This window comes from Enhydra lutris, unplaced genomic scaffold (genome assembly GCF_002288905.1).
Source record: "Enhydra lutris kenyoni isolate GAN:26980312 unplaced genomic scaffold, ASM228890v2 scaffoldscaffold9, whole genome shotgun sequence".
Lineage (NCBI taxonomy): Eukaryota > Metazoa > Chordata > Mammalia > Carnivora > Mustelidae > Enhydra > Enhydra lutris.
In genome coordinates, this window is record NW_019154093.1 from 15,412,157 (window position 1) to 15,431,838 (window position 19,682).

General features: G+C 53.4%; 4 protein-coding genes across 6 annotated transcripts in view; 2 read left to right on the forward strand and 2 right to left on the reverse strand.

The window, feature by feature from the left end:
- Positions 1–1,375, forward strand: LOC111143560 (4-hydroxyphenylpyruvate dioxygenase like). Its single transcript, XM_022497384.1, has one exon. It carries the CDS (start codon positions 1–3, stop codon positions 1,114–1,116), a length of 1,116 nt encoding a protein of 371 aa, XP_022353092.1. The 3' UTR covers positions 1,117–1,375.
- Positions 1,376–1,944: 569 nt separating this feature from the next.
- LOC111143106 (mutY DNA glycosylase) lies at positions 1,945–9,387 on the reverse strand. The gene is made up of 16 exons (XM_022496585.1): positions 9,346–9,387; positions 5,995–6,115; positions 5,292–5,437; positions 5,163–5,202; positions 4,967–5,040; positions 4,788–4,829; positions 4,641–4,712; positions 4,432–4,545; positions 4,250–4,347; positions 4,027–4,171; positions 3,884–3,947; positions 3,540–3,731; positions 3,300–3,436; positions 3,062–3,214; positions 2,821–2,862; positions 1,945–2,111 (listed from the first exon to the last, which is right to left on the reverse strand). The coding sequence occupies exons 2-16, from the start codon at positions 6,107–6,109 to the stop codon at positions 1,980–1,982; spliced, it is 1,566 nt and encodes a 521-aa protein (XP_022352293.1). The 5' UTR covers positions 6,110–6,115; positions 9,346–9,387; the 3' UTR covers positions 1,945–1,979.
- Positions 9,388–9,536: 149 nt separating this feature from the next.
- On the forward strand, positions 9,537–12,961 carry LOC111143475 (target of EGR1, member 1 (nuclear)). 3 transcript variants are annotated; one of them, XM_022497255.1, is made up of 8 exons: positions 9,537–9,658; positions 10,400–10,548; positions 10,638–10,678; positions 10,812–10,908; positions 11,032–11,190; positions 11,444–11,703; positions 11,904–12,063; positions 12,144–12,961. In XM_022497255.1, the coding sequence occupies exons 1-8, from the start codon at positions 9,607–9,609 to the stop codon at positions 12,762–12,764; spliced, it is 1,539 nt and encodes a 512-aa protein (XP_022352963.1). In that variant the 5' UTR covers positions 9,537–9,606; the 3' UTR covers positions 12,765–12,961. The 3 variants fall into 3 exon arrangements, with proteins under 3 accessions (XP_022352963.1, XP_022352964.1, XP_022352962.1); XM_022497256.1 differs by having other exon boundaries at positions 10,406–10,548; XM_022497254.1 differs by lacking the exon at positions 9,537–9,658 and having other exon boundaries at positions 10,328–10,548.
- The window catches only part of LOC111143474 (testis-specific kinase 2), a 143,519-nt gene continuing 136,791 nt past the window's right edge, over positions 12,955–19,682 (reverse strand). Inside the window, exons 6-11 of the mRNA XM_022497253.1 lie at positions 16,653–16,735; positions 16,322–16,406; positions 15,989–16,072; positions 15,703–15,789; positions 14,881–14,998; positions 12,955–14,610 (exon numbers count right to left, since the gene is read on the reverse strand). Coding sequence (XP_022352961.1) covers positions 13,889–14,610; positions 14,881–14,998; positions 15,703–15,789; positions 15,989–16,072; positions 16,322–16,406; positions 16,653–16,735 — 1,179 coding nt within the window. The 3' untranslated portion in view covers positions 12,955–13,888. The remainder of the gene's footprint in view (positions 14,611–14,880; positions 14,999–15,702; positions 15,790–15,988; positions 16,073–16,321; positions 16,407–16,652; positions 16,736–19,682) is intronic.

The window sequence follows — 19,682 nt, forward strand, 5'->3', positions numbered from 1 at the left end:
ATGGCCGTGCACGCCCGTCGTCTGTGCCACATTGCCTTCCACGTGCCCGCGGGGCAGCCCCTGAGCCAGGATCTGCAGCGTCTCTTTGGTTTCCAGCCCCTGGCGGTGCGGGAGGCAGAAGGCTGGCGGCAGTTGGCCCTGCGCGGCGGCGACGCGGTCTTTTTGGTGAACGAGGGCGCAGGGCTGGGGGAGCCGCTGTACGGCCTGGACCCACGTCATGCTGTGCCCAGCGCCACCAACCTGTGTTTCGACGTGGCGGACGCGGGCGCCGCCGCCCGGGCTTTGGTCGCGCAGGGCTGCAGCGTGCCGGTGCCCCCGGTTAGCGTGAGGGATACGCAGGGCACAGCCACCTACGCTGTGGTCCGCTCGCCCGCCGGCAACCTCAGCCTGACACTCCTGGAGCGTGCGGGCGTCCGAGGGCCTTTCCTCCCAGGATTCCAGCCCGTATCCTCTGCAGCCAGCCCGGGCTGGGTCAGCCACGTGGACCACCTCACCCTAGCCTGCATCCCTGGCAGCTCCCCCACACTGATGCGCTGGTTCCAGGACTGCCTAGATTTTCGCCACTTTCCACTGAGTCCAGGTGAGGACCCAGAGACAGGCCTCGAGGTGACAGCAGGATCTGGGCGAGGGGGACTGAAGCTCACCGCCCTGCAGACCCCACCAGGCAGTGCCGTCCCCACTCTCGTGCTGGCTGAGACCCTACCGGGGGCTTCTAGTGGACAGGACCAGGTGGAGCAGTTCCTGACCCGGCACAGGGGACCAGGACTGCAGCACATTGGGCTCTACACGCCGAACATTGTAGAAGCCACTGAGCAGGTAGCAGCAGCTGGGGGGCAGCTGCTGGCTCCTCCTGAGGCATACTACGAGCAGCCGGGCAAGGAAAGACAGATCCTAGCTGCTGGGCATGAGCCTAGCCTGCTGGCCCGACAGGGGATCCTGCTGGATGGCGATGAAGGCAAGTTTCTGCTTCAGGTCTTCACCAAGTCTCTCTTTCCAGAGGACACCTTCTTCCTGGAGCTGATTCAGAGGCAGGGGGCCACAGGCTTTGGCCAGGGCAACATCCGGGCCCTATGGCAGTCGGTGCAGGAGCAAGCCACCAGGGACTTAGAAGCCTGAGGAAGGTTGCGGCCGGTTTCAGCCTCCTGTACTGGAGCACAGGGCCAGCTGAACTGAGAAACACCTGCAGAGGCTTGGGGTGAAGGGCTTTGTCTCCAGGGGCCAGGTACGGCCACCATGTCTTCGGTACCTACCAGAACTTGAAGCTCTCACTGAGGTCCAAAGAGGTGGGGATTTTTTTTTTTTTAAACTATGAAATGTTCTTACGTAGTCTATAACTAACATAAAGAACGATAAAGGAATTATAGTAGGAAATAGAACTTACCAATACTTTTGAACCATCTTTGTGACCTCTGATCCCATTTCTCTCCACCATATCCCCCAATTTTATGATTAACCCTTGATTCGCTGTATTGTTTCACTACATATGAAACAATACAGAAATAAATTTAGTGTTTAAGGTGGGAATTTAAGACAGAACAAATCCTCCCGCTTCCCTTCTCCCTAGGGAGCAGCCTCTGTGGGTGGGGAGGGCTTGGGTCAGGGCTGAGCCAAACCACCTGCTCTAGAACATACCACTGCTACCGTCAGAGCTGACCAGAGATCTGGATTAAGGGTGTTGGGCCTCGGGCAGGGGACCCACTGCAGCTGCTTTCTTCCTCTCTCCTGGGGGCTGGGAGGGGGGCGATCACTCTGGACAGAACACTCACCTCCGTTTGCCCCGGGCTGGCTGGGAGTGCGGGCAGCGGAAGGCAGCACCAAGCAGGACTTCACCACTTTCCGGGCCCCTCTGAGGGGAAGAATGAGTGGGCTAGGGAGGAGGTGGAAAGACTCCAAAAGGACTATAAAAATAAGCACTTTATTAAAAAAAAAAACAAAAACAAAAACGGATTCTCAGGAAGTGGGGGCTTGCAGAGGCGTCGTCACTGGGCGGTACTGTTGAGGTGGGGTGCATCCGTGGGGAGGTGAGGCCGGAAGAAACTATCCAGGACTTGCTGGCCTGGGCCGGGCCTTTTCCGGCTGGATGGAATAGACACCGGGGACCGTTTGGAACCCTGTGTAGAAGCCAAAGGAAGGAGCCACTCAGGGGGCAGCAGAGTGTCCTCTCCTGCCCCCCTCTCCACGGCCCTGATACAGCTCAGTTTCCCGTCTGAACTCGGTAAAGCTTCCAGCCAGTCTCCATTATCTACACCTTCGGTCAACTCGGAATGGCAGCCCAAGGTAGTCTCCCTAAGATACAAATCGGATTCCTCTCTCCACCAAAAATGCTTTTGTGGCCTGGTGCCCCTGGCCCTGACTGGCCTGCGCAGGCCCTGCCCATCAAATGTGTCCTTGCGCACGGCACGCCGAGTTACACCAGCTTTGCTCACACTACTCTGGGGCCTGGTAGGAACATTCTTGCTGCAGACTCCCCTCCCAGACCTGGAGATGATGATTCGTTTCTTCAAACCAGGTTACCAGCTGCTGCTTCTAAGCAGCCTTTCCTGATCTTTGCCTCCCAGACAGAACGGAAAGCTCTCATAAACCACAAAACCTAGTACAAGCATTTTTCACACACCTGTGACCCTATTGTCTCCATCATTTGTTCTTATTCTCCACCCCAGATTCCAAGCTCTAAGGTCTCCAGGGAAGAACTATTACTCTGCTGCCCACAGCCAAGTCTGGAGGGGATAATGTTCACCCAAGCACATGTCATTTAACTCACTGAAAACCCGTGGGTTCGGGGCTGGGGAAAGATGGCTGGGTGAGGGCCAAGAGACTCACCTTGCGGGTCCCTGGCTGTTGGCCCTCATACACACGGAACACCTAGCCAAGGAGAGGGGGAGAGTGCAGGGCTGGCATCTTAACCCCAAAGAGCCAAACCCCTGTGGTCTCTCAACTTCATGCCCACCACAACACACCTATTTAAAATATGCTTTTGTGTTTCCCTGTTTACATGATAATAGGTTCACTAAGAACATACAGGAAACACAAAAAAGTACAAGGAAGACAACACAAGTAGTGCCTTTTTCATAGCGGTGGAGACAGCAGCAGTGTGAAACTCCTCGCGGGTCAGCCAGCGAGCGCCAGATGGCGTGACGGTCACCGGGGTCTGCCCGTCCAGGGCCAGACTGTATACTTGATATGTCAGCTTGATGTGAGAGAAGGTGTGGACCACCTGGAGGGAGAACCAAGGGGCTGAAACAGGCCCATGAATGTGCCCACAGAAGCCAAGACCCCTGCCCCTTGCTTGGGTCCCTCACCTGCCCCAGGTGCTGGAGGTGGGTGGCTGGGAGGGGCCCAGCCCAGCGCTGAAGCTCTTGCAGCAGGGCCTCGCGCTCACATGGCCCGGAGGGCTCTGCAGTCACACATGGGAACTCCCACAGTCCTGCCAGCAAACCTGAGAGAAAGGGCAGCCAGGTGTGGCCAGGCGTTAGCTGTCGACTCCTCCGTGTCCCCCTTGGTGCTCCTGCCACCACCCTGGGCTCCGAGGATCTAGCTACCTGAGCTGGGCCTCTGCACCAGCAGAATTCGAGGAGCTCCACGGGCCCTGGGCTGCTCCAGAACACAGACGGCAGAGCACTCCTCCCTGGGGGGCCTGCGGCTGGCTTTTCTGGGGAAGTTGGTCACTCCCAGGGTCCGGTCCCAGGGCTCCGTGGGAGGCGCACACAGCTGGCACTGCCCCGTGCTGGGAGCTGGGAAAAGATAGCCCCAAGTGCTGCTCAGGCCCCAAGAGCAGGCTAGGGCCCAGCTCTGCAGAGTCTTATTCGGGGTGTAGGACAAACTGGATGAGGCTTCCACAAGCAGGTCCCCAACGCTGCAGTAAAGGGCTGGGGCTGGCACTCACCGCACTCCTCCACATCGGGGCTGCCTGGCAGGTTCTGCAAGGCCAAGCGCTGTTCCCGCTCTACCTAAGGGGCATGAGGCAGATGTCACGCAGCAGGGGCTGCTGTCTAGGGCCCCTGCCTGCCCTTTCCCCAAATGGCTCACCCTCCAGTGTGCACGGCACAGGCTCTGCACTGGGCACTGGCTGCAGCGTGGGTGCTGCGGGGTGCACACCGTGGCCCCCAGCTCCATGGCCGCTTGGTTTGAGTCCCCGGGCCGGGCCAGGTCTACCAGCTGCTGGGCTAAGCTCCTACAAGGGAATGTGGCTATGAGCCAGAGACACTTCGGAGATACCCTTCCCGGTCTCCCCATGACCCCGAGATCCTACCAGAGATGCCGGGAGACGAGGGTGCTGCTGGGATCTGCACCAATGGCTCGGACTCGGCACAGGACCCGTACGACATTCCCGTCTACCACACCGGCTGCCTGGCACAGAGGAATCCAGGAGTTAGCCTGTTCTGGGAGGAAGAAGGGTGGCACGCACCAAGCCAGGGTGGGCTGGGGACTCACCTGTCCAAAGGCAATGGAGGCAATGGCTCCAGCTGTGTACCGCCCCACGCCAGGCAGGAGCTGCTGCAGGGTCTCTGCTGTACGTGGCATGTGGCCCCCTAGTTCCTCTACCACCTGATTGTGGGGTCCAGGGAGGCTCTAGGTTATGAAACACCTGAGGCCCTGGGCCTCACCCCCTTACCTTACCTTACCCCCTGTCACTCCCTCACCTTCCGGGCTCCCTCCTGCAGCCGCCGGGCTCGAGAGTAGTAGCCGAGGCCCGCCCAGAGCTGGTTGACCTCCTGTGGGTGAGAGCAGAGAGATCAGTGGTCAGTCCTCACTTGTCCCCATTCCTCCCACCCCAGGGTGACTCTTACCTCCAGGGAAGCACTGGCCAGGTCCTGCAGCGTTGGCCACTTCTATAGCTCGAAGGCAAACAAAAAGGAGCAAGCCCAAAGTCAAGGGAAGTGGAGGAAACCTTCTTCACCCCTACCCCAAAGGCTGGGCTCTCTCTGGGGTCTGGCTCATGACCCTCCCCTTCCTTCCCTGGAGTCACCTGCATCCATCGGGTATAATAGTCGATCACCGTGGCAACCTGGGTCTGCTGCAGCATGACCTCTGAGACCCACACTGGGGGAGAGGGGTTGGCATGAGGGCGTGGACGACCTGCCCTGCTCCCAGCACACAGCCCCTAGACCCCAGACCAGTAGGCATCCAGGCAAAGCAGCCCAGGTCCCAAGACATGCACTCACCAGCATATGCCCGCCTGTCCAGGTCCACCTCCCCCTCCGCCTGCCAAAGCAGTCCCAGGAAAGGAGTCAGTATGGAGACCACTGGACACCCACCTCCCACCCTGCTGTCCCTGTCCCTCGCCTGCTTACCCGCCTTCTCCAGGGTAGGTCCCGCTTCTCTCGGTCGTACCAGCTCAGGAGCTTCTCCCGAAAGACTGTGACCTCAGCTGTGTCTCTGAAGAGATGGTACGGGGAGAAGGGCTGCAATACCACCTCCTCCTGCCGCCTGGCCAAGTCTGCTGGGACCACAGGAAACTCAGGTATCGTCCCTGCCTAGGCCGTGCACCAGGTACCCAGGGCACTGCAGCCTGGCTGCTCCCACTTGGGTGTCCCCTCCCCCCAACCCGTGCTTAAGCTTTGGATCTGAAATCAGACCAGAATTCTCTAGCTGTATGTAACCTGAGCCAGATTTCCAGCCTTAACTTTCCCAGGGTGGTACCGCCGCCTTCTTTGACTCTGGGTCACAATGAACACCCAACAGTTTCAGCCAAGCATAACGTATACGTGTGCGGCGCTTTCCCATTTACAAAACATTTTCAGGCTCATAAACTCAATCGATCCCATGAAAGCCACAAGAGGAAGGAAGTGCGCAGACAACCGTTCCATTTCACTGGTAAGAAAGCAGCCGTTCAGGGCAATCATCCCAAAGTGACACAGCAAAGTCAGAAGAGACCTTAATTAGTCCCTTAAGGTCCTGACACATAACTGTGTTCCCTTCCCAGCCCGAATCTCCCTCCCTTTCATGGCCAATGAATCCAGCACCTTCGTCTTTGACTAGGACTGAGCTCCTCACCATTTGGGGTAGAAGGCTTGACCCGGATGCTGCTAAGGACACATTTCTTCTTTCCCTCCTGGCGGGATGCCTGCTTCCTGTGATGACTCCTCACAGCTGTTCGCGGCTTCTTCATGATGGCCTAGAAGAGAAAGGCCCAAAGTGGTCAGTCACAATGAGGCTGAATCTTGGGGCCCCACCATGGGTGTAACAGCCACCTCCCTCTCTGCAACCCTCATGATAGAGTGTCTAGCTTTCCTCACTCTCCAGATGCTCATGGGTTCGCTCTTGGCAGGCTGTGGCACTAAGGGATGACCAGCAGGGCTGAGTTTCTGCAAGTGACTTCAGAGAGACCAACATAAGCGGAATCTTGGAGACACGCAAAAGAAGAGACCAGGGCTGGGCTGGGCAGGATACACCTGTGTATCCCGGATGCTCACTGTGACTCTATGTGTGGACAGGGGCTTATGAGGTGTGTCTAGAAGCATGCGGCAGGCAGGAAGTTTATCTGGTAGAGATGCAGCACATGAAACAGCCTTGAGCCATCATGTAGTCCGAACCTCCTTTCTACAGAAAGGAGAAACCAAGGATCAGAGATGGGAAAAGATTGGCCTGAGAGCAGACGGCAAGTTGGGGTGGTGGCAGTGGTGGTGGGAGCGGATGTGCTATTTTTATTCCTAATCTTTTCTTGTAGTAAACCAAAGCTGGCTGCCCACTGGTAATGAGAAATGTATCTGGTTGATCTTCATCACTCCCTTACTGTTCTTTCGGTTAATGAGGGCTTATCGTGTGCCAGACCCGATGCTGAGTTAAGTGATTTCCCCCTCCATCTCCAGACGTCATTAGGTATATGCTTGTATCACCTCCACTACAGTTATGAGGAAACTGAGGCTTCTAGAGATGAACCAACCTGTGCACCCAAACCCAGAAGGTCTGCCTCCTGAGACTGCACTCCTGTGCTGTGCTCCACCAGTCCCTGCTGAGCCCCTGCTTCAAACTCTTAAAACCTCTCTTCATCACCTCATTTTCATCAAGAGCTTCCTTCTTCCTTCAGAGAAAAGTGAATGCACAAGCTTCCTGTCCTCTGCACTTACCTGCATTCTCCTGCTCCCTCTCCTCCGGATATGAAACAGTGGTCTCTCCCAAACGCGCTGAGCTCAAGGTCCTGCTCCTTTATCCTTTTTACAAAACCCACTCTCCTTCCTTTCCGAGCCAACCTATGGTCACCAAACTCATTAACTCCATAATTCATCCTACAATCTATTTTCCAAAGAGTAAAGCCATCTTTTAAGACACGATCGTCTCATTTTCTTACTTAAAACCTTCAATGTCTTCCTACTAATTCACTGAGTAAATATTTATGTAGTGCCTATGTGCCAAGCAGTTTTAAGTACTTGGAAACTTCAGTAAATAAAACACCAAAGGTTCCTGTCGTTATGGAGCTTATATTCTAACGCGGGGAGGGGGGAGCAATAATAATTAAATTATATAGGATGTTAACTCATAAATACTAATACAAAGAGAAGATGTAGAGTAGGTGAAGGGGATAAGGAGTGGTGATGGTGTAATGTTGCAATTTTATTTTTTTAAAAGATTTTATTTATATATTTATTTGACAGAGAGAGTGAGAAAGCACAAGCAAGGGGAGCAGCAAGAGGGAGAGGGAGAAGCAGGCTTCCCACTGAGCAGAGAGCCTGGTGTGATTGGGGGGTGGGGCATTAATCCCAGAACCCTGGGATCATGATGTCAGCCAAAGGCACACGCTTTACGACTGAGCCATCCAGGTGCCCCCTGGAATGTTGCAATTTTAAAGCACATGGTCAAGGTGGGCCTTATTAAAGTGATATTTGACCAGTGATTTCAGGCAATTGAAGGAATTCGCCAAAGGCATCCTACAAAGGAGCTAGTGCAATGGCCCTAAGGAAGGTGCCTGGTGTGTTTGTAGAATACTAAGGAAGCCAGTGTGGTTAGAATGGACCCAGGAAGGATGAGCAGTAGAGGAGGTCAAAGAGGTAAAGAAGGTAGGGGGCACAGGATCTCTAAGTACCTTGTAAGCAATGGAGGACTTTGGCTCTTACACCCATTGCTCTGAGAACCCAATCCTCTTAACACAGTCTTGTAGGCTCCAAAGATCCCCACTTGCCTCATCCCCTCACTCACTATGCTCCAGCCATATTTGCCTTAATAGTTGCTTCAATCCCCCACATATCTGTCTGCCTTGACATCTCACCCAATCCTTTTTCTCTATTTGGACAGCTCTTACCCTGTTCTTCACCTAACAGTTACTCACTCTTTCAGGTCTTCCCCCCCCCGCCCCGCCCCTTTTTAAAGATTTTATTTAATTATTTGACAGAGAGAGAGAGAGAGAGAACAAAGCAGGGGGAGCAGCAGAGGAAAAAAGCAGGCTTCCCACTGAGCAGGGAGCCCGACATGGGGCTCCATCCCAGGACCCTGGCTGGGATCGTGACCTGAGCCAAAGGCAGATGCTTAACTGACTGAGCCACCCAGTCACCCCATTCTTTCAGGTCTTGACTTAAATGTCCAAATCAGCCCCCCTCCCCTAGTCTCACAATCTTATGTAATTCTTCATTTTTTCCCTCTTATACTAATTGTAATTTCACATTTATGTTTCTTTGATCAGTGTCCGCTTACCTGACTTGACTACAAAACTCCATGAGCAAAGACTGAGTCTCTTTTGTTGACTATGGAGTCCCCAGTGCTGAGCACAGTGCCAGGTAAGTTGTATACAACAAGCACTGTTAATTAACCGGATGAAATATAGTAAGAGGTTTCTTTCTTTAGAATGGGAGAAATCCAGTGCTCGCTTCGGCAGCACATATACTAGAATGGGAGAAACCAAACGATACTGACTAATGATGAAAAAGACTCAGTGGAGAAAGGTTGAAGATGAACTAGAAACAGTAAATAAAGAAAGAGCTGAGACTCCTTGATGGGAACCGGAGCCCGGGAGACAGAACCGGCCTCCGGTAAGGGCATGTCGCTCACGGTATCAGGATTCAAGTGCAATCACCCTGGAGGGTCAACTGTACCTCCTGTCCGGATTATTGCAGAGGCTTCCCTGCCAGTCGGTGGCTCTAACCCCTCTGGCAGCCTCGTCTCGAGTCCCCCTACCCGCCTTTTCACTTCCTGGAAGTGAGGTCTCCATTCTGCTTGTGAATTTACCTATTCCCATTAGATCCTTCTTTCTCCCTACACTGCCCTGTCTGTGCCTAACTCCTGGGCGCGCTTCAGGCTGGCCCGGGCAGCCTCCCCGCAGCTGGGGACCGCCATCCCCACCCCGGGTCCGCGTGGATGAAGACCGCATAAAGCCGCCGCCGCCTTTCCCGCCAGGAGAACGCAGAGAACGCATACCTCCCGTTCAGTCTCCCGCGCCCGGCTTCCGACGCGCTCCAGGGGGCGTGGCTCCGACCGCACGGCGCCAGCCAATAGGTCCCCGCGCGCGCCGGGCCGCCTCCTCCGTGCCAGACCCGGGAGGTGTGAACGGAAGTCCGACCCGTCGGCGACTAGGAGGGCGAGGCCCCACCCCGTCCCCCACCGCCGGAGCCGCGCGGAGAGCAGGCAGGCGGAAGCTCCGCGTACCCACTAACTACTCAGGCGAGGGCGCGCGGTGTCATGGCTGCCGACAGTGGCGATGGCGCAGCCTCAGCCCCAGCGGCTCCTGACGGTGAGTGGCTTCCTAGGGCTTCCCGCCTTAAAACCCTGTGCGCTCCGGAGAGGGGAAGGCCTCGGGCTCTCGGCTCTAGAAACTAACGTTCAGAGGACCAGGAAAGAACCACGAGGAGACTACAAATCCCGGTGGGCAGCGCGGCTCGGGCTGCGGGAGCCTGGCGCGTTGAGAGCAGTCGGGGCGGGTAGGGGCGTGTCGGGAGGTGTAGTCTAGAGTCCTGGTTCTGTTACGTGGCGTGAGTCCGAAGGAAGTGGAATGTATTGGGAGCTTGGCTGTGAGAAATTATTTATGAGGCTCTGGAGGGTACTAGTTACCGTTGTTTGTGGCTCCTGGGGCCCCGTGGGAACAGTACTATGGAGCTTTGGGGGGCATTAAAGGAGTCGCATTCCTCAAGCCCTGAGAAGGATTTCCTGCGCAATGTGGGAAGAAGGAACCTCACAGATCGTTTATCCAGCGTTCCGCTTCTAAAGATTGTGGTGCTGTGGGGAGAAGTAGTTTTCCCAAAGTCTGACGTAAACCACTGAAGACGCCGGCCTTTTCCCCCCAAATTCAGAGCACTGCTCACCCCTAGGCCTGTGTGTAGAGCACATGTGATACAAAGGCTTGTAGGACAGAGGTGCTATTTCTTGCCTTAATGGAAACTGCCCCCCAACATTCCACCCCGAGCCATGGCCTACACCTTGGTACCTGTTGCTCCGGGCCCCTGCCCCAGCATTACCATCCACGCTCTCTCCTTAGCCTCAGGCGGTGTCAGCAAAAGCACAAACTCTGAGGAGAAGCTAGCAGTCCAGGTGCCAGTGGTGGATGTGCAGAGTGACAACTTCAAGGAGATGTGGCCATCCCTCCTGCTGGCCATAAAGACCGCAAACTTCGTGGCTGTGGACACGGTAAGGGCAGGGGAATGGGGAGGGCAGGTAGCTGTGCAAGGGCTGGTGCTGGGAACCTGACACAAGACTCTCCCTTTACACACTCCCAGGAACTGAGTGGGCTTGGGGACAGGAAGAGTTTGCTGAACCAGTAAGTATAAGCCCTGATCTTAGTGCCAGCCTTGGCAGGAGGGGCAAACTTCATCCCTGGAGTAGAAGTCACAGTCCTGGGTGGTTTGAGGGCTAACTCCCAGCCACAGCCACCCCCTAAACCCAACCCCAAGGTGCATCGAGGAACGTTACAAGTCCGTGTGTCATGCAGCCAGGACCCGTTCTGTTCTCTCCCTGGGCCTTGCCTGCTTCAAGCAGCAGCCAGACAAGGTATGGACTGATCTTCCCATCCCTGCTCTGTGGCCGCGGGGAAGAGGGTTGAGATCCCGGAGAACATTGGGTGTGCGGTATTTCTATCCCAAATCCTGATGTAGCAGATCCTTTCTCTCTCAGGGTGAACACTCCTACCTGGCTCAGGTGTTCAATCTGACCCTGCTGTGCATGGAAGAGTATGTGATAGAGCCAAAGTCTGTGCAGTTCTTGGTACAGCATGGCTTCAACTTCAACCGGCAGTATGCTCAGGGTATCCCGTACCACAAAGGCAATGACAAGGTAGGTCTCCAACCTTGACACTGCCCCTTCTGTGATTTCATTTCTTCCTAACTGGTCTGGGTCCAGGGAGATGATCTGCTTCTTAGGGAATATGGGAAATCACTAGGGATAACGCTAGGGAAACAAGCCTGATCCACAATAGACTAGCATAGGGAGCGAGAACTTTCCAGATAGGGGCGCCAGGGATAAGTGTTGTGCAAAAGAGGCTCCCTACAGGACTGTGCTTCCCGATGACCCCTTTCTTTCCATCTAGGGTGATGAGAGTCAGAGCCAGTCAGTGAGGACACTGTTCCTGGAGCTAATCCGGGCCCGCCGGCCCCTGGTACTACACAACGGTCTCATAGACTTGGTGTTCCTGTACCAGAACTTCTATGCACACCTGCCCGAGAGCTTGGGAACCTTCACTGCTGACCTGTGTGAAATGTTCCCAGCCGGCATTTATGACACCAAATATGCTGCTGAGTTTCATGCGCGCTTCGTGGCCTCCTACCTAGAATATGTTTTCCGGAAATGGTGAGGAACTGGTTCAGGTTTAGGGGTGGGGCCTGGTATAAGCCTGACTATTTCATTCATTCAAGGTATTTATTGAGTGCCTACCATGTGCCAGGCACAGTATTTGGTGCTGAGTATTCAGCAGTAAGCAAAACTGACAAAAACCCTATTCTCTTGGAGTTTATAAGCTAGTGGGCCAATACCCTCTTATGCTTTTTCAGTGAGCGGGAGAATGGGAAGCAGCAGGCAGCTGGCAGCCCACACCTGACCCTGGAGTTCTGCAACTATCCTTCCAGCATGAGGGCCCATATCGACTACCGTTGCTGCATGCCCCCTGCAACCCATCGCCCTCATTCCACCAGCGTCTGTGACAACTTTTCGGTGAGAGCACCCACCCACTTCTTGGGGGAGGGGAGGTTCTGATGCCTGGAACGCCTCTCTAAGCCTTTTCCTACCTCTAGGCCTATGGTTGGTGCCCCCTGGGGCCACAGTGTCCTCGGTCTCATGATATTGATCTTATCATTGACACCGATGAGGCTGTGGTGGAGGACAAGCGGCGACGGCGGCGACGTAGGGAGAAACGGCGGAGGGCTTTGTTGGGCCTGCCTGGGAAACAGACCTCTGAGGAAACTGAGGATTGTCCTCCAGTGAAGCAGGTCTGTGGCGATGGCCTCAAGACTGAAGAAATGGAGCAAGAGGTAGCTGAGGATGAGACTAAGACCCAGCCTGGCTTGGAGCAAGGTCACAAAAATGACTTGGAGCTGGACCTTAAAACAGCAGGGCCAGAAACAGCTGATACAGCTGCCCCAGAAGCACCAGGAAGTCAAGCCGGTCCTCACCCTGTGCCTGGGGATGGACTGCATCGGGCTGGTTTTGATGCCTTTATGACAGGTTACGTGATGGCCTATGTGGCAGTGAGCCAAGGACCCCAGCTCTGTAGCTCTGAACCCTGGCTACCTGAATGCCACAACAAGGTATACCTGAGTGGCAAAGCTGTACCCCTCACAGTGGCCAAGAGCCAGTTCTCCCGATCCTCCAAAGCCCACAACCAGAAGATGAAGCTGGCTTGGGGCAGCAGCTGACCCAGCTTCCGCCTAGCACTCAAGGCCCAGGAAGAGAACTAAGAGTGGAACAGAGGTGTCTGGGTTCCTCTAACCTGTGAATGTTCTACTCCCACCTTCTACAGAGCTGGGGGTTTGGGGTTGGTCCTGGCCTGGACCACCACCTTTACTCTAGAGGGTAAGGACCAAGGGTACAAGTAAGGAGGCTGACCACCTGTAACACAGACTTTATTTATTTTTAAATCTGAAAGTGTCTTGGGAAAAAGTATTACCAAAAAAACAACAGAAACAAGTTATGAAAATATTTGACCAGCTTCATCTTTGGTTATTTCTTATTGCGGCTCTGTAAGGACAGACTGTTCCCGTGGCTCCAGCCAGAGCAGGAAGGGAAGAAAATCCGCCTGTGCATAAGCCATTTAACCACCTGGGTGTATCACATGTTGACAAATACATAGAGCAGGCCCTGAGGCCTACAAAACCGGCCCCACTCCCAACCACAAGGTTGAAAGTTTCTGGGGCAGAACATTAAGACTCCTTCATAAATATGAAAATAGATTAATCAACTGGCAAAGATCTTTGAATAGGTTAGCTAAGAGCCATGACCACCACGCTGCCTCACCCTCCCCTTGCATAGAAATGTAGTGATGTGGTCTGACTATGCAGTAAGTGCAAACAGCAATTATTCAAGTGTCTTAGACGTCCTGGCAAGAAGCTCCCCGTTCTTCAGGTCTGAGAAATAGCCATGCCTTTTATGGCTTCCTGGTTAGCTCCAGGTTCCATCCAGTAGCTTATATGACAGACCTGGGGTGGGAGAAGAACCTGGGGTATTAGCTGCCTGCCAGCTCAAACCAGAACTAAGAGTCCTCTGGTCCTGTCTGGGGAAGTGCAGTGGGAGTTGGGTGGGAGCCAGAGCTCCTTGCTGAATTTCAGAAGCTTTGTATCTGCTGTTGGCCCTGCCTGGGAGGGCCTTTCACTGCTGCCTCCCCTCTCATACACAGCCTTTGGGCACTTGGAGCCCCCAGATTGAGCCTGGCCTGGCCTGCCTGCTCTGTAGGCTGCAGGGAAGAGTCGAGGCTGTGCACCAAGGGGGCCCTCTGGCTTCAAATGAAGGTCCACCCCCAAGGTGAGCTGGGGACTAACCCCTCTCACCCATCCTGTTTTCCCTGGGTTTTCAGGCCTATGCCTGAGACAGAGAAAGGGACTGGAGCCAAGCCTCTTGGCCTTTCTTCTTCTACCTCCATTTCCTCAGAAGCACCTGGAAGGCATGAACTGGCCCCCTGGGGCCTGGGCCCCAAACCATTTTCTTCCTGGGGACTGGAGCAGTCCATGGCTTCGTGGGCTGGAGCAGCTTGGAGGGCAGAGGCTCGGAATGGCGGGATCTCTCTCACCCTGTACTTGAGACTACTGAGGCGTGGTGGGGGCCCATCAGATAGTGATTCTTCTCGGCCAACAAATGGACAGGACTCTCGATGCAAGAACTCTGGTGAACCAGGCAAAGAACGCCACCGGCGAGCAGGTGGGGCCAGGGGGTCCTGCCAGTCAGCCACAGGCAGAGTTTCAGGCCCTGGTGCATCCAGGTCAAATACCAGGGAGATAACAGATTTGCTGGGCAGGTCAAAGAACTTGACCTTGCCACCCTTGAGGTCCTGGCGAGCACTGAAAGGGTTGATTTTGGGGGTGCGGGCAGCACCATCTCGTGGCTGGTAGTATGGGTCCAAGACATTCACTGTACGTGGGGGCTTATGGGAGAAGATGTCTGATTGGCTTCGAGACAACCAGATAGTACGTCTTGGGCGTGGGGACTTGGGGGGGATCTTGTCATCCAGTGTGCTCAGTCGCTTCACCCCAGGTCCTTTTTCCAAGAGTCCTGAAAAACAATGAGTCAAAACAGGCTTACACACATTAATCATAACAAACAGAAGTGGCACCTTATGCCACAAAGCATTTAACCAATGAGAAAACTCAAGAGAGGCCATATGCCGAGTCATATTTCTTAGAGTCCAGTACTTTTTCCATCATCCCCTGCCCTTCTGCCTTTCTTCTGGACGTGAGATCCTATAATCAGCCCTAGAGAAGAAGGCCCCACATCCTAATTTCTTCCCTTGGAGTCACGTGGAACACTGGTCTAATCTCTTACCCTTGGCTGTGGACTGCAGCTTCCTGTCTGTCTCCAGCTCTTCTTCCTGTAGATGGCTCAGAATTTCCTCCAGGGTCTTCCCAATCTCCACGAAGGATGGGCGCAGTTTGGGGTCCATCTGTAGTCATCCACACCAACCATTAGCCCTGTCCTCCTATCTTCCACCCCAAGGATGGCATTTGAGTCTGTTTCTGGCATCTTCTAAGATTCAGATATGCAGCTAAGAGATCTTTTCTAAAGGTCCCAGACCATGAGGGTGATTCTCAGAGCTAAGGTCAGGGAAGATGCTGTGGTCTTATACCCACTCCTATCAGTACCCTTTCGGTATGTGTCTTATCCCCTTGATGCGCACAGAACCATTCAAAAGGGTATGGTTACATTGGTTTGTTCTGTTTTTGCTAACATGTTTCTGGGAGTTACCTGGATAAAGCCCAGCTACCCCTTGGTCATGACAGGTAGGTCCAGACCCCAGAGCTGTACAAAATGAAGGCTATCAAAAGCCCTTCCCATGGGCCTTAAGGCCAGCTGGACCCAAAGTCCAACTGAAACCTGATCGGAGCTCTATTGATGTCCGGGGCAAGAGACGGTGAGTCTACCCTGCAGGCTGAGGACTGTATAACACAGAGTAATTTTCCTTTTCTTGGTCCACGGCTCTGGACAGTCTGTCAGGCCTGGAGGAGGGGCCATGGGCACTGCTATTCATCAATGAAAACGAGGCTCCTCATGAAGCTAATTAGCAGCCTGTCCCTACAGTCCTAACTAGATGAAAGGGGTTCAGCCAGCCCCTGACCAAAGCTGGGGGGAGGGGAGGGAGATACTCACATTACAGCAGTTGAAGGTGAGCTGCAGAAAGTCTGGGGGACAGTCTCCCACCATATGCTGGAAAGCATCATAGTCTAGCCCGAAGTTCTGTGGATAGGTATGGTAGGGAGGGGACACAGAAGACCGGTCATTAATCTCTCCACCCATCCTGGCCTGCTTAGGAGAGGCTGAGAATTGCCCCTAAAGTAACTACACAGTTCCAGCAACTCCACCCTGGGAACAACAGTTCCAGAGCTTCAAAACCAGCCCTATCCCACTGGCACTGTGCCCTATGCCTGCAGCTCACCTCTGTGCGGGGAAGACAGTCCGGATCAGCCTGGATGCGGGCGATGATCTCACAGAGGATGATACCGTAAGAGAACACGTCCGCCTGGTGGGTAATGAGACCTCAGTTTCCTTCTCAGTGGAGTGAGAGGTGGGGTTTCTCCCCCTCAGGTCCACCAGTGCAGGCCTGCGCCCTACTGTCTGCAAATCAGTTCATTTACTGGGCAGCTGCCGAGTACCAGCCCTGGTCTTAGCAGGATATAGTTCCCCACCCGGAACATACAGGTTGATCCTGGATACTTTCCGCTAAGAGTGGATTCTAAGGAGTACCAGGCCCCGGGGTCCCCAGACTCACCTTTTCATTATAGGGCTCATCTCGGAGAACCTCAGGTGCCATCCAGAATGGTGAGCCCACCACGGCCAGCTTTTCACAACCCATGCTGTGGGGTGGGGGTGGAGGGGAGATTATATGGAAAATGAGCTTGCCACTGGCTGGCGCAATGGGATACCTGACCACTGGGAACTCCTCTCCCTGAAGGGGAGACATCTTAGAAGGCACTAAAACTGACCACATTTAGGGAGCTGGGACTGAGCCGTGACCAAGTTCTGGCCTCTGGGGAAGAAGCTGGAGCTTTCCTTTTGCTTCGGTCCCTTCTGTGACCCCAGTACCAATTAGGACTACCCACCTGACATCAGGAATCTTCTCAGCCAGGCCAAAGTCAGCTACCACTGCAGAGTAACCATTCTCATCCCTCTTTATCAGGCAGTTCTAGGGTTCCCAAAGAAGAAGACAATGTGGCTCAGAAGGGGGACCACCCAGCCATAAGGTTACCACCACCCCTCCCTTCCACAGGGCACCTTGGCGCTCCTCCTTGGTGAAACAACACTCTTGGCTGACCCCAGTGGTCAGACTTGGGGGTTCTGTCACCCATGGGAGATGGCTCAGGCCTGGATCTTGGGTTCCTGCCCTAAGATTCATATGCTTCCAACAAATAGTTATCTTTGCTTTCTATATACTAAGCCTCAGTGAACAGACATCTTTGTCCTCTTGGAGCTTACAATCTAGTAGAGGAAGACAGACTATCAGACCCCTGGCCTTCCATTCTCTTTTCCTCAGAATGCAGAGACCCAAACACTAGCCTGACCTTGCCAAGTAATGTAAGCGTACAACAAGCATTCAGGCCTGCACTACCTTTCACTGCCCACAGGATCACAACCAGCTTCCTCTCAGTCTATGACCTGGTTCTAACCAACTGACCTCCCCCCCTCCCCCTGCTGTTCCAATGCACACATCTCCATCCAAACTTGTCACAGACAACCTGTACTCCTAAAGCCTGAACAGCTCCTTCAAGCTTTTGTTGTTGCTTATAGAGTTCCCTTCCATTTGGAATGTTCTCCCAACTCTCCTTTTCATGTATTTTTAGGTATTTTAAAATACATAAAAGTGACCTTTCCACCCTGTCATTACCACACTCTCTCTCTTCTCAACTCCTTTAACTCCTCCTCTCTGCCACTTCCTCTTACAGTCTAGCAGAGAACAGGTTCTAGTTCAGGCCTTGCCTCCTCACAGCACTCAACTGGTGACAGAGGCTCAGGATGTGTTCACCGAACAAGAGAAAGGATGAACCCAGATGACTTGTAAATAAACACAAATCAGCAACCAGCTCTCCCCAAACAGCTGCATTCAAAATAGCCCTACACACTCACTCAGGAGGCACCTCCCTCCACCCCCTTTCTCCAGAGGCAGGAGAGAGTAGGGATCCTGGGCTCAGGGACATCTCTGGGGCCAGCAAGGCCCTATCTGACCCAAACCTGCCCTAACTCCTCCTCACCGGGCTTGGCATGCAGTTGCTGAGGCAGAGCCACATCACCTCCTGCTTCCTCCACCACAGGTACGAATGACTCCCTTTCTTTGGCCTCGACGTGATCATACTATTCTCTCCCTGAGCTGGAAGGAGCCTGTGATTTCATCGTTTCCTACCCTGGGTCCCAGATGGACATGCACCGTACCTGGCTTCCAAGCAGGACCATCCTTGTGCTTGCCGTGGCTTTGGCCCTCCCATCAAGTCGTGCTGCCTCAGCACCCCTGAGCCCCCCAACTATCACTGTGAGAGGATGGGCCTGGGCCAGCTATTGCCTATTGAAAAGCCAAAGCCCAGGCTACAAGACACAGGCTTGTGAGGCAGTATCAGCTCAGATCGGTCATGTTATTTTCCCCCCTCCTCCCTTTTCACCAACAACTCAGGCTCCTGTCTCCAAGGCTCAGTCTAAAGTCCTACTTACTATTTGCTTTATAGCCCTCAGAAACAGTCCCATAAATTCAGCCTGGGAGCAGCAGATAAGGAAAAAAGAATATGGCTACAGTACACTGTCCTTGTCAAAGCTGTGCGGTTTCTGCCCCAGCTTCACATTCATGGACATCTACTGTCCGCTCACTGCAAACCACCCACGTAGGGGTAAGTGACTTCACAGTAGTTTCTGTGAACAGCTGAGAAATGGCTAAGGCAGGGATGATTGGGGCCCCACAATATGGGACAAAGTTACCCAGTTTGCCTCTCATCTAGAGGGTGACTCCTGCACCTTGTACAGCTTCTCACAGCCAATAGCTGGCACGGGAGCCAAAGACAAAGATGGGATACTACACACCAAAAGAGCCAGACTTTTGGAGCCTGTATCTGAGGTGATAAGGAAAATGTGGAGGAACCCTGCTGGATTAGCCCCTGTGGGATTTACCAGAAACTCCCAGCCTGCCCTTAAGACCCTGCCATTAATGGGGTCTAGGCTAGTGAGGTATGGCTGGCCACACTTGCTGTTTTCACTTCCTTATCTCCCACTCATTCCTCATCGGTTTCTGCTGTGAGTTCCCCCAGAGGATACAATGACTTCTATGGCATTAATTTCAATAGACAAAATTAGTTCTTATATACTTGATCTTTCTGCTGCTGACATTGCTGATTACTTCTTTCAACACTTTTTTATGTGATTCAGGAATCATATTAACACTGGGCATGCAGGGGCACCTGGGTAGCTCAGTCAGTTAAGCATCTTGCCTTCAGTTTGGGTCATGATCCCAGGGTCCTGGGATGGAGTCCCACATCAGGCTCCCTGCTCAGTAGAGAGCCTGCTTCTCCCTCTCCCTCTGCTGCTCCCCCTGCTTGTGCTCTCTCTGCCTCTGTCTGACAAATAAATAAATAAATAAACTCTTTAAAAAAAATAATAATGAATATGTTCCAAATCAGTCCCTCCTTCTTCATTCCCACTACCCTTGCATTAGGTCCTCCTCATTCCTCCCCTGAATATTGCAACACTCCTGTAACTGGTTTCCCTGGCCTGGTCCAGGCTTGATCTCTATTATTCACCTTCCTCATTCCTGCCAGCATGACCTTAGTAAAATGTAAATCTGTGTTACTCCCCTATTTAAAAGCCATCAATGACATTGTATGATTCCATTTATATGAAATGTCCAGAATAAGCAAATCCATAGAAAGTGAAAATGGATTAGTGGTTGCCCAGGGCTGAAGGGAGAAGGGACTAGAGTGTGGGGCTTTCATTCTGGAATGAAGAAAAGTTCTGAAATTAGATAGTGGTGGTGGCCGAATATACTAAAAGCCACTGAAATACATACTTTGAAAGGGTAAATTGTGTTTTATGTGAAGTATATCTCAAAAAAGCCAAGTGGCTTTCTCCATTTCCCATCTAGAAGATTAAATAAGCCA